This window comes from Mustela lutreola, chromosome 17, assembly GCF_030435805.1.
Source record: "Mustela lutreola isolate mMusLut2 chromosome 17, mMusLut2.pri, whole genome shotgun sequence".
In the NCBI taxonomy this organism is placed as follows: domain Eukaryota; kingdom Metazoa; phylum Chordata; class Mammalia; order Carnivora; family Mustelidae; genus Mustela; species Mustela lutreola.
This window is the reverse complement of record NC_081306.1, coordinates 5,433,871-5,446,059: the sequence shown is the minus strand read 5'-3', so window position 1 is coordinate 5,446,059 and position 12,189 is coordinate 5,433,871. Positions and strand designations below refer to the sequence as shown.

General features: G+C 46.6%; 1 protein-coding gene across 2 annotated transcripts in view; it reads left to right on the top strand.

Moving 5' to 3' along the window:
* Positions 1-12,189, top strand: part of COG7 (component of oligomeric golgi complex 7) — an 85,622-nt gene that overhangs the window by 38,314 nt on the left and 35,119 nt on the right. For both annotated transcript variants that reach the window (XM_059154712.1, XM_059154711.1), the window contains exons 8-10: positions 3,873-4,000; positions 5,170-5,324; positions 11,004-11,120. In XM_059154712.1, the coding sequence (XP_059010695.1) occupies positions 3,873-4,000; positions 5,170-5,324; positions 11,004-11,120 (400 nt within the window). The remainder of the gene's footprint in view (positions 1-3,872; positions 4,001-5,169; positions 5,325-11,003; positions 11,121-12,189) is intronic.

Here is a 12,189-nt window from a genome sequence, read left to right as displayed (position 1 = left end):
AGCTGTGCTTTAAATTTTTTTTTTTTTAAGATTTTATTTATTGGGGCACCTGGGTGGCTTAGTCAGTTAAGTATCAGATCCTTGATTTTTTTTTTTTTTAATTTTTAAAGATTTTATTTATTTGAAAGAGAGAGAGATCATAAGTAGGCAGAGAGGCAGGCAGAGAGAGAGGAAGGAAGCAGACTCCCTGCTGAGCAGAGAGCCCGACGAGGCGCTTGATCCCAGGACCCTGAGATCATGACCTGAGCCGAAGGTGGAGGCTTAACTCACTGAGCCACCTAGGCATGCCAGGAATAAATAAAATCTTTTAAAAATATTTCATTTATTTGACAGAAAGCAGGAGCAGGGGGAGGGGCAGAGGGAGAAGCAGGCTCCCTGCTGAGCAGGGAGTGTGATGCTGGACTTGATCCCAGGACCCTGGGATCATAACCTGAGTTGAAGGTAGACACTTAACCGACTGAGCCACTCAGGTTCCACTCCTTAAATATGTTTTGTTTTGTTTTAAAGATTTTATTTATTCATTTGACAGAGATCACAGGTAGGCAGAGAGGCAGGCAGAGAAGGAGTGGGGGAAGCAGGCTCCCCGCTGAGCAGAGAGCCAGAAGCAGAGTTCGATCCCAGGACTCTGGGATCACGACCTCAGCTGAAGGCAGAGGCCTTAACCCACTGAGCCACTTAGGTGCCCCCTTAAATACGTTGTTAATAGAGTATTTTGTTACTGTATTAACCCCCTCAAATTTAGGGGGAAGGGACAAAAACCGTTCAAATTTAATATTTACTCAATAATGTCACCTAATACATGAATTTTTCCATTTGTTCCACAAAAGGTTTTTTTTTTTTTCCCCCACTAAAGTCTTCATAGCTGCTTCCCCACTTCTGCCTCCCATTAAGATCAGTTGATGCACATTGTATCTGGTTGTCTTGTCTCTTTAATCTCTTAATCTGAAATAGTCATCTCCTCTTTCTTCTGTCTTTCAAGACACTGACCTCTTTGAAGAATATAGGGTAGTTTTCTAGTGGAATGTCCCATATTCTGGAACTGTCTGATTGATTCCTCAAGATTAGATTTAGATGAAATATTTTGGCAAGAATGCTGCATTGATGATGGGGTGTGTTTCCTGTGGCACCACGTCAGGAGACACATAATGTCCAATCATTGGTGATGGTTGGATTAATCACTTAGTAGATGTATCCACTAGATCTCTCCATTATAAACGTACTTCTTCCTCTTTGTAACTCATAAGTAATCCTTATTACTTAAGGATTACTTAAGGGTGGATTTAAGGGTGCCTGGATGCTTCAGTCGGTTAAAGTGTCGGCGTTTGGCTCAGGTCATGCAGGGTCCTGGGATTGAGTCCCACATCTGGTTCCTTGTTCAGTGGGGAGTCTCCTTCTCCCTCTGCTTCTCACCGCTTATGCTCTCTCTCACTCTCCACCTGTCTCTCAAGTCAATAAATAAAATCTTAAAAAAATTAAGTAACCCATGGAGTGATGCCTTGAGCCCATAGAAATATACTAATCCTCAAAAAATATTTACCCAGTGACTTTAGCCTCCATCGATAATCCTTGCCTGAATAAACTTTTACACTGCTGATTATAAAATGATGATTTCCTAATTCTCTGCTTCCTTCTACATCTGTTTGTGGCCTTCTTTTATAAAAAAAGAGATTTCCCTTTCTTTCCTCACTTTTTAAAAAAGTTTTATTTATTTACGTAATCTGTACACCCCATGTGGTGCTCAAACTCACAACCTTGAGGTCAAGAGTCTTGTGGTCTTCTGACTGAGCCAGCCTGGTGGCCCCTTTCCTCACTTCCATATCACTGTGAATTCCTGGATTCTTTTTTTACTCATTGTGTTATGATTTGTTGTTGCCACTATTAATTTTGATGCTTGAATTATTTCCAATTTGGTCAGTGGTTGCCCCCTTTGGGCTGCCTCCTGGATCTTTTCAGTGTGTCCCCATCAGTCTTTAAGTGCATTCTTGCTGTTCGGCACAAACTGTTCCAGGAACACATACCTTCCCTGCCTCAGCTCTGTGTTTTCCCAAGGAGCCTGGTTTCTTCTAGTGGTAAATGGTATTTAGAACAAGGTCTGGACACCGAGGGTACTCATTGTTGCTGGGCTCCTAGGGTCTTTTGTTGAACAGAGCTAGGAAATGCATGTTTCTAGTTTGTTCCAAAGAATTGGAACTGTGGATTGTTCTAGATCGTTCCAAAGCAGATCCACCACCACAGGTTCATAGCTTCTGTCTTCCCACTTGCACCTCTGGTTCCCAACTTGTGTGTGTGTCTTTTGTCTATGTAGATGTCCAATTATTTTTCGTGACTGCTTTATAGATAGATCACAATGTGTTTAATTTATTCTGTTCAACTACAAATGGACGAGTTCTGGAATGCCGGACGCTGAGGTTGCTGTGCCGAGCAAAACCAGACCGTCCCTGCTGTCACCCATCATCTGTTCCGGTGTGAGATAACCTAATGATCATAGTAATGGGTGTATAATTACAAAATGAGATGAGTACTTTGAAGAAAAACACAGTGGTTCTAGGAGCATATGCGAGCCAACAAAGCTGATCGAGCCTGGGGACTTGAGCTGAGTGAGTCCTGGAAGAAAAACGGGGAGGTGACCAGATGCCGGAGGATAAGGGAGAACAAGATCCTTCTGGACAGAAGCATCGGCACACGACCGGAAGGGAGCCCGGTGTGTCCGAGGGGCTGAGAGAAGGCGGCGGCCAGGGCAATGGTAAAGAGGAGAGGCTGGGGCAGTTAAAAACCGAAAGAGCTGGCTTTTATGGAGTGTTCCCACAGGCTAGACACAGATTTTATGTAGTCCCCACTAAGGCCTTATAAGATTGATGCCTTTATTAATCTTAATTTATAGCTGAGGAAACAGGCCTCCAGAGTTCTGTCATTGTACACAGTCATGTAAGTAGGAGGCAGGGGAGCCTGGACAGAAGAGCCTTCCCTCGCCACTGCTTGCGTCTTTCCCCTCCCGAGGTCAGCCTGCGTGGGGCCTTGTGGCCTAGAGAAAAGATTTTGGATTCCAGCTGAGGCACTCAGAGGCTGATTAGGGAGAGACGTGTCAGAAAGATTTCAGGAGGCAGCCTGCAGGGCCCCCGCGGACCAAATTCAAAACAGTTTGAGCATCAAAGCGGATAATGACAATAGTGGATCCTAACACCGTGAATATGGAAGAATCTACGGGTTCACGGGATTTATTATATTAAAGAGAGCGACAAAGGAAAATTTTTTCTTTGTAAGAGAAGACCTGCAAGTAGATCTAGAAGAAACGAGAGGATTAGGAAATCATTTTATAATCAGCAGTGTAAGTTTATTCAGGCAAGGCTTATCAGTGGATGCTGAAGTCACTTGGGTGTCAGTATTCAGCCTAGAAGCTGAGTTGCTATTCTTGGAAGGTGCCCATTTCGATTTTTGGTACAAACATGCTTTGTATTATTATTTTTTTTTATGTAGGCGAATATAGGAATTTTGGGGATGCCTAGTATATGAGGTATCCCATCTCTAAAGTCCTGGGAAAATATTCCAGCAGACCCTTTTCTCTGCAGCACTTCTGGAACTGGCCCTTGACTAGAGTTATCATTTGAAGTAATTCTTAGCCACGGTGGGTTGTGGGACGAAGGGAGTTGGCATCTTAGCGCTCTAGACATTACACCCCGAGCCCAAGTTCCGCAGAATTATTTACTGAAGTGATGGCTGCAGCTTCCATGAATAGCCACAGCACGTTCACAAAATGCGGTCAGTCACCCCTAAGGTGAAGCCAGACAAGTTCCAGCAGAGTACGATCAGCCGTTGCTTTCCAGCAATTTCGGCCCCTTTGTTCATTATCGATTTTAATTTTTCATCCCCTTAAGATGAGTACAACCTGGTGAAAGTCACGGAACTGGTGGAGGCTGTGTATGGTCCATACAAACCCTACCAGCTGAAGTACGGCGACCTGGAAGAGAAGAACGTCCTCATCCAGATCAGCGCGGTGCCCTTGGTAATGGCCCAGTCCCCCCGGTGGCCAGGCAGGGGGCCTCTGGTTTTCCAGCCCCAGGGAGGGGGGTGGGGTGCAAAGACTGGGGGGGGGAGGGGCTGGCAAAAAACGGGCTCAAGTACCCAGTGGACTCTTGCAATCCAGGTGTAAAGTGAGACCATGGAGATGCTACCGATTTTCTATTTAAAATCTCAAATAAAGGTCCAGCAGAATGAGAGGCTTAAATCTTTGGGGGGAAGTTGATGATCTCCCAGATAATGAATTTTTACTATGGCAGTCTTCCGTCTGAGCTGAAGGCCGACACCTAATGACTGAGCCACCCAGGCTCCCCCCCTTCTTTTTCTTTTTTTTACTTGATGAGCATTTACTGAGCACTTACTGCATACTGACATTACTTTAAATGCTGGAAACTAGAAAAGCACGAACAAGTGGTGTGTTCTGCCCTTGAGGAACTTATAGTCAGGGTCCTATTTTGAGACTGGAGAATCCTCTGTGTCCTCGCTTGGTTGCTGGCAGTGGTTTCTGGCTCTGAGAAGCAGGGACCAATCCGTGAACTTAGACTGGGCTTCTCAAAGCCTCAGAGCCTGGGTGCAGATGGGCACAGGAACCGAGCACTCAGGGACGGTGTCCCAGGGGCAGGTTCCCTCGGGCGGGCCTCTGAGGGTGAGGGAAGGCATTCCCGTCGCCAGTATTGTGGTGATTTAGCATGTTGCGAGTTGACATTTAAGAGCAGATCTCCCACTAGTTAAACTCTGCTGCCTCCTGCCATTTTTCCGTTTTCTAGTGATGTGCCTAGAAAGTCTGCTCCGCCTCAGTTACGTGCTTGCCCCTGAAGGAAGATTTTCCTTTCGCTGCATTCTTTTGGAGTGTCCGATACAGAGAATCTGAATTCTAGCTTTAGAGCCAAAGGGGAGATGCCATCTTAATCACAGAAAAAGAGGAAAGAGGTGAAAAATGGAAGGCTTTTCTCCCAGGGATTGGTGTGTGTGATCTTACTGGCCATGTAGATGTCCTGCCCTTGGCTCGGGCTCTGGAAGAGCTCCGCAGCTTTGGGGCTGCGTTTCTGCTGCCTGACCACGTGCCAGGAGGTTTAGACATCTCCTCCGTCTTAATGTCTGTTCATCTGTTCTTGAGTCCGAGGCGGCCCTCATTTGTCCATATTTGCTGACCAGGAACACGGGGAAGTCATTGACTGCGTGCAGGAGCTGAGCCACTCCGTGAACAAGCTCTTTGGTCTGGCTTCTGCAGCCGTCGACAGATGCGTCAGATTCACCAACGGCCTGGGGACCTGCGGCTTGCTGGCAGCACTGAAATCCCTCTTTGCCAAGTAAGGCTGGGGTGTGGGGACAGGTCAACACAGAGGGTGCTGTCTGCCCCAGTTAAAAATGCGTGTGTTCTGTGTTCCTGCTCTGAGCCCTGGAGTAGCACACGTGCCTGAGCCCGGGGCAATCTTTTTTAAAGATTTTATTTATTTGAGAGAGAGAGAGAGACAGAGAGCGTGAGAAAGAGCATGAGTGGGGAGGAGAGAGAGAAGCAGGCTCAGTACTGAACAAGAAGCGTGACGTGGGGGGCGGGGGAGGGTCAGTCCCAAGACCCTGGGATCGTGAATTCAGCTGAAGGCAAACACTTAACCAACCGAGCCACTCAGGCATTCCCCACCCCCCATCCCCCGAAGGGGCAATCTTTGTTTTTATTCCCCCTGAGGAGGCAATCTCAAGGATATTCCTTGTGGCACCATTACCGACAGTAGAACATTTGAAGCAACCTGAATGTCCAAGAATTTGGCAATCACTAAATAATGTACCTGTTCATACAAGGGAACTCTGGCAGTTACAGCCTTAATTTGATCAACATATATCCACATTGATGGATCTCCAAAATAGGGTGTCCAGTGAAAAAAACAAAGTTGCAGAATATTATGTAGAGTCCAATACAGTATGTAAAAAGAACATACAAAAAATAAGGTATATTTTCCATAGTGGGGTTCAGCGAGCTTTTTCCTCAGAGGGCCAGATGGTAAGCATTGTAGGCTTTGTGGGCCTTGCGAGTAGTCAGTAGAGACTTTTGTAAATGACATGTAAATGAATGGGTGTGACCGTATGTCAGGAAAACTTTTTCTTACAAAAAAGTCGAAAGTACCAATCCCTGTTCTGGATCTATTTTAATGCTTTAACATGCGTTATATATTCCTGTAGAATGGGTGTCCGCAAACTAGCTCATGAGCCAAACCTGGTCTGCCCTCTGATTTTGTAAATAAAGTTTTATTGGAATGCAACCATGCCCCTTCACTTACCTCTGGTCTATGAAGGTAGAGTTCAGTAGTTACGACAGACAGACCTTGGGCTTTGCAATGCCTAAAATATCTGGACCTTAGCAGAAAATTTTGCTGAGCCCTGATGTGTGGAAGGTTAGGCCACAAACTCAAAACATCGGGTGGTGGGGGAGGTAGGGAAGGAGTAGTGTGGTGTTCATAGGGAATTCAGCTTTATTTGTTGTTTTCTGACTTTTAGAAGAGAGCATATGTTCACACATTGTTTACGTAATTAAAAATATAAGATGAAAAAACATAAACATGCTAAGTGAAGGAAGTCAGTCATAAAAGACCATGTGTTTTATGATTCTGTCTATATGAAGTGTCCAAAACAGGCAAATTGATAGAAACAGAAGATAGACTGTGGTTGCCTCGGGCTGAGGAGAGGTAGGCACCTGGAGGAGATGGGGGGTGACTCCTAAAACAGACGGGGCTGCTTTTTTGGGTGATGAAAATGTTCTGAAGTCGACTGTGGTGACGGTCACATAGCTCTGTGACTACGCTGAAAACTGTTGAATTATGCTCTTTCAATGGGTGAATTGTGCAGTGTGTGAATTACATCGCAGCAGAGCTGTGTGAAGGAAGAAAGAAGAGGATGCGAAGTGACATTTAGTTAGGGGACAGAACAAGCGAGCAGGAGGCGTGAGGCTGGGTTCTCGGACCTGCGCAGTCCATGCGCCACAGCCCGCCGCTGGTCAGAGCTGCAGTCTCCGGCTTACACACAGACACATTCTCGGGCTCTCCAAAGCCCTTCTCTTGGTAGCTTGTTCTAGATTATAGTTGCCTTCAGTCTTAAGAAATTTATTTTTATTTCTTATTTTGTTTTAGAGAGAGGGAGAGCGTGCAGGCTTGGGGTGGGGTGAGGGGCAGCAGGGAGATAGAGAGAGAATCTTTTTTTTTTTTTTTAAGATTTCATTTATTCACTTGACAGAGAGAGATCACAAGTAGATGGAGAGGCAGGCAGAGAGAGAGAGAGAGAGGGAAGCAGGCTCCCTGCTGAGCAGAGCACCCAACGCGGGACTTGATCCCAGGACCCTGAGATCATGACCCGAGCCAAAGTCAGTGGCTTAACCCACTGAGCCACTCAGGTGCCCGAGAGAGAGAGAATCTTAAGCAGGCTCCATACTCAGCGTGGCTCCTGACGTGGGGCCTGATCTCATGACCCTGAGGTCATGACCTGAGCCAAAATCAAGAGCCAGATGCTCAACCAACTGAGCCACCCAGGTGTCCCACAAGAATTTTTTTTTTTTTTTTAATTGAGCAGAATGCTGTTTTCCTATAGTAAGTTCAGGGAGCTCTTGTCATTCCAGAAATACTGGGCACGCCCCTGTGAGCTCTGAGGTCCATGGAGCCAGAGCTCTCAGTCCCCGCAGCAGGTCAGCACCATCAGAGGGCAGCTCAAGGTGGAGGCATTAGGGCCGCCAAGAACACAGGCACTGCTCTCAGATCGAGGAGTAACCAGATAAACCCAGATGTGTGCCTGCAGAAAGAGGAGTATGAGCAGTAAGTCTTACTGGACAGAATTGGCCAATTTCTGTCTCTACCACCAACCAAGATCTTGTGGGTAGAAAGAACTTTTTTATTGGGATCTAAAGATTTTATTATGAAATAACAAAAATAATACATTAGAGTAATTTTTAAAAATTTTTATTTATTTATTTGACAGAGAGAGAGACTGCAAGAGAAGGAACACAAGCAGGGGGAGTTGGAGAGGGAGAAACAGGCTTCCCGCTGAGCAGGGAGCCCCATCTGGAGCTTGATCCTAGAACCCTGGGATCATGACCTGAGCTGAAGGCAGACGCTTAACAACTGAGCTACCCAGGCGCCTGCATTAGAGTAATTTTTAAAAAACACGTAAAGGTATAAAAATATGAAAATCTTCCTCCCACCCTTAGTCTTTCTGCTAAAAAAATACCTACTTTTTTTTTTTAAAGATTGATTTATTTGACAGACAGAGATCACATGTAGGCAGAGAGGCAGGCAGAGAGAGAGGAGGAAGCAGGCTCCCCGCCAAGCGGAGAGCCTGATGCGGGGCTCGATCCCAGGACCCTGGGACCATGACCCGAGCCGAAGGCAGAAGCTTTAACCCACTGAGCCACCCAGGCACCCCAAAATAACCACTTTTGAACATTTTGCTTTTATTCCTTCAAAAGAAGACATTCAGCTCTTTCCTCCGTACTTTAAAGGAGTTTTTTAATCAACCTTAACTATTATATCTTTTTTTTTTTAAAGATTTTATTTATTTATTTGACAGACAGAGATCACAAGTAGGCAGAGAGGCAGACAGAGAGGGAGAGAAGAGGAAGCAGGTTCCCCGCTGAGCACATCGGGCTCAATCCCAGGACTCTGAGTTCGTGGCCTGAGCTGAACGGAGACGCTTAACCCGCTGAGCCACCCAGGCGTCCCATCCTTTACTGTTGTATCTTGAGGAACTGATGTATATAAGGCTGTTCCTCTCTCTTGTCCCCTGCTCTTTTCAGCTGTTGTGAGTGAGATAGTTCTTCTGTTGGTTATTTAGATTACTTCATTAAAAAAAAAATAACACAAATCTATATTAAAAATTCAAACTGTAGAGAGGGGCCATGGTGAAACTAGGTCACCTCGCGAAGGGAAGATCTGGAAGCTACCCCAGCAGCTGCTGTCTGTAGAATGAGGACAATCAGTGTGAAGCTCACCCCAGCGGGGTTGAGGTGGGACACCGTTCAGTCACAGGGAGGGGTATTGGGGACGGCAGGACGGAGCATGCAGGGGAGGCAGGAGGGGCCTGGCCTAACTTGAACCAGAGCGAGGTCGAAGGGTGTAACAGGGGAGAACGGGTTTCAGAATCAGGGGCTTCCCAGCTCTGCCGGGAGTGTGGGCTCTGGTGTTGGAGCCCTGCCCGGCTCACTGCTCTGCTGCTTACTGCTTGGGATGTCTTGGTGTCCTGACATCTTTTCTTTGAGTGATGAGGCTCTCCCCATGGCGTTCGTGGCTAGTAAGTGAAAGTGGTAATTAAAGCCCCCAACACGGTGACCCTTACGTGGTGGAGACACCTGGAGATGTTGATCATGAGAGAGAATTGGAAAATCTGGGCATAAATGTGATGAAAATGTGATGTGATACGCACTGAGGCTGAACGGGGGACCCCCCAGTCTCCGCTCCAGTGCTCTGCTGCCCACTCTGCAACCTGGGAACACCCATGAGCTGCTGCCAAGCAGGTCCAGCGGCGGGTCGCACACTCTTGTAAGACACATTTGTCATAGTCGTGGGGTGGTGGCCCAGTTGTTCAACCTGCCGCTGAAGCATGATTATGTTCCTCAGCATCCCTCTTGTCAGGTGGTCCTTGAGGCCCCTCCCCATCCACCAAGGACCGATGTCCCCAAGAAAGCTGACTTCAGGGCTGTGCCCTGCAGGGCACAACCCACCTTCCTCACTTAGGGTTTGTGGTTTGGGAAGGGAGCAAGGTCAGGCGTCTTGGGATGCACACAGATGTCCTGGGTTTTCAGGGAGCCTCGTGGTTTCCAGAGAACAAGACCCTGCTCACCCGTGTCCTCCTCACCGTACCCTCTCAAGGACGTGCACACATTCGTTCCTGTTCCAGGAAGTGTACGTCTCAGAAAACAACGCCACCCCACAGCAGCTTTCCTTTTATTCTTTTCAAAGAGCTTTTGTATATATTATTTCATCTATTTAGTTTTTAAAGATTTTATTTATTCATTCGCAAAAGAGAGCAAGCTTGCTCGAGAGGAGGGAGAGGGACAAGCAAACTCCACACTGAGCGTAGAGCCCGATGTGGGGCTCAGCGTCATGACCCAGAGATTGTGACCTGAGCCGACGCCAAGAGTCCGAGGCTTAACCGACTGAGCCACCCAGAAACCCCTATTTCATTTATTTGATCATCACAATTCCTTGAGGCAATGTAGAAGACACCATTCGTTAAGTCCATTTTAAAGATGAGAAAACAGTCCCAAAGACACCCAGATGCTTTCTCAGGGCCCCAGTGCAAGTCTTGCATTCATCCAGGAACTGTTTCCAGGTGTCTCTTTTGTTCCCAGCTCTGTGCTCCTTCCTGGGGGACACTTATGAGCCACAAGGACATAGTCCCTGTTCCTCCGGAGCTTCTAACCTGGTGACAGCACATACATTAAACACACACAGTAAAGAAGCGATGGACTTGTACTTGTGCTGCGTGCTGGGCAGGGAAGCAGCTGGGGTCTGGGGGAGCAGACAGCAGCCTGGCGGGGAGAGAGATGCCTCAGCTTCGAATCCATTTCACATCCTGTGCCATTCAAGCCGGGAACCTGCCTGCTGTGGAGCTTGGCTGTTTAATCTAAACTGGGGGGTGGGGAGGGGGCCGGGAATCCTGCAAGAGTACCCTGTGCATTGGCGAGCTGCCTTACAGTGTGCTCGGTGGCGGTCAGGTATCATCATGGGCCTGTGACATGTCAGGACAGTTCTTTGGGCCGGGGAGTCATTTCTCAGCACCACCTCTCACCTGGTGGGTCACCAGAATCTTCGTCTTAGTGGCTCTCTCCTTTTGTCTCGTCTTGAGCACCTCTCTTAAATCTCCCTTCCAGGTGAAAAAGATGGTCCGGCCCTACAGAGAAGACCCTGCTGGGTCTTAGCCCTTTTCCCAAAGCCACATGATTCCAGGTGTCTTTAGAGCCGAGGAGTTTTTGCTGACATCCCTGTCGGGTGTTTTTTCTTTCCGCATAGGTACGTGTCTGATTTCACCAGTACTCTCCAGTCAATACGAAAGAAGTGTAAGCTCGATGATATTCCTCCCAACTCACTTTTTCAAGAAGATTGGACAGCTTTTCAGAATTCCATCAGGTAAAAATGAGGGCTGTAACTTAAATGTGTGCCCCATGTAGTAGGCAGAAACATGCATTATAGCATACGTAAAATTGATGAGCGTGTTGTTTTGTTTTGTTTTGTTTTTAAAGATTTTATTTACTTATTTGACAGACAGAAATCACAAGTAGGTAGAGAGGCAGGCAGAGAGAGAAGGGGGGAAGCAGGCTCCCCGCTGAGCAGAGAGCCCAATGCAGGGCTCGATCCCAGGACCCTGAGATCATGACCTGAGCCGAAGGCAGATGCTTTAACCTGATGAGCCACCCAGGCGCCCCTGATGAGCGTGCTTTTAAGGGGTTCATTTTTTTTTTCCCTCTCTGCTTTCTTTTTTTTTAAAGCAAACTCTAGGGGTGCCTGGTCATGATCTTAGGGTCCTGGGATTGAGCCCTGCATCGGGCTCTCTGCTCAGCAGGGAGCCTGCTTCCTCCTCTCACTGTCTGCCTCTCTGCCTACTTATGATCTCTGTCTTTCAAATAAATAAATAAATAATCTTAAAGCAAACTCTAAAAACAAGCCAATTAAAAACAGCAGCAGATGGGTGCCTGGGTGGCTCAGTGGGTTAAGCCGCTACCTTCAGCTCAGGTCATGATCTCAGGCTCCTGGGATCGAGTCCCACATCGGGCTCTCTGCTCAGCAGGGAGCCTGCTTCCTCCTCTCTCTCTCTGCCTACTTGTAATCTCTCTCTGTCAAATAAATAAATAAAAATCTTTAAAAAAAAAAAAAAAAAAAAAAACAGCAGCAGCGATAACAGCAGCCCAGAGAGACCCCCTCTCACTGTTAAAGCATTTTAGTCTTTGTGTATGCCTCATCTCCTTAGGTGACTTATATTTTTTTATATTTGGCTTGAGATTTATTTTCCCCTTAGCCTATAATTTTTCAGGCTAAAATAACTTGGAACTTATATTTTAGAAAATATGTAGCTAATTAGATCCTATTTTTATTATTTTTAAAATTTTTAAAATTTTTTGTAAGTTTTTTTTTTTAAGTAATCTCTACACCCAACTTGGGTCTCAAACCCAGAAGCCCCAGATAAAGAGTCACACGTTCC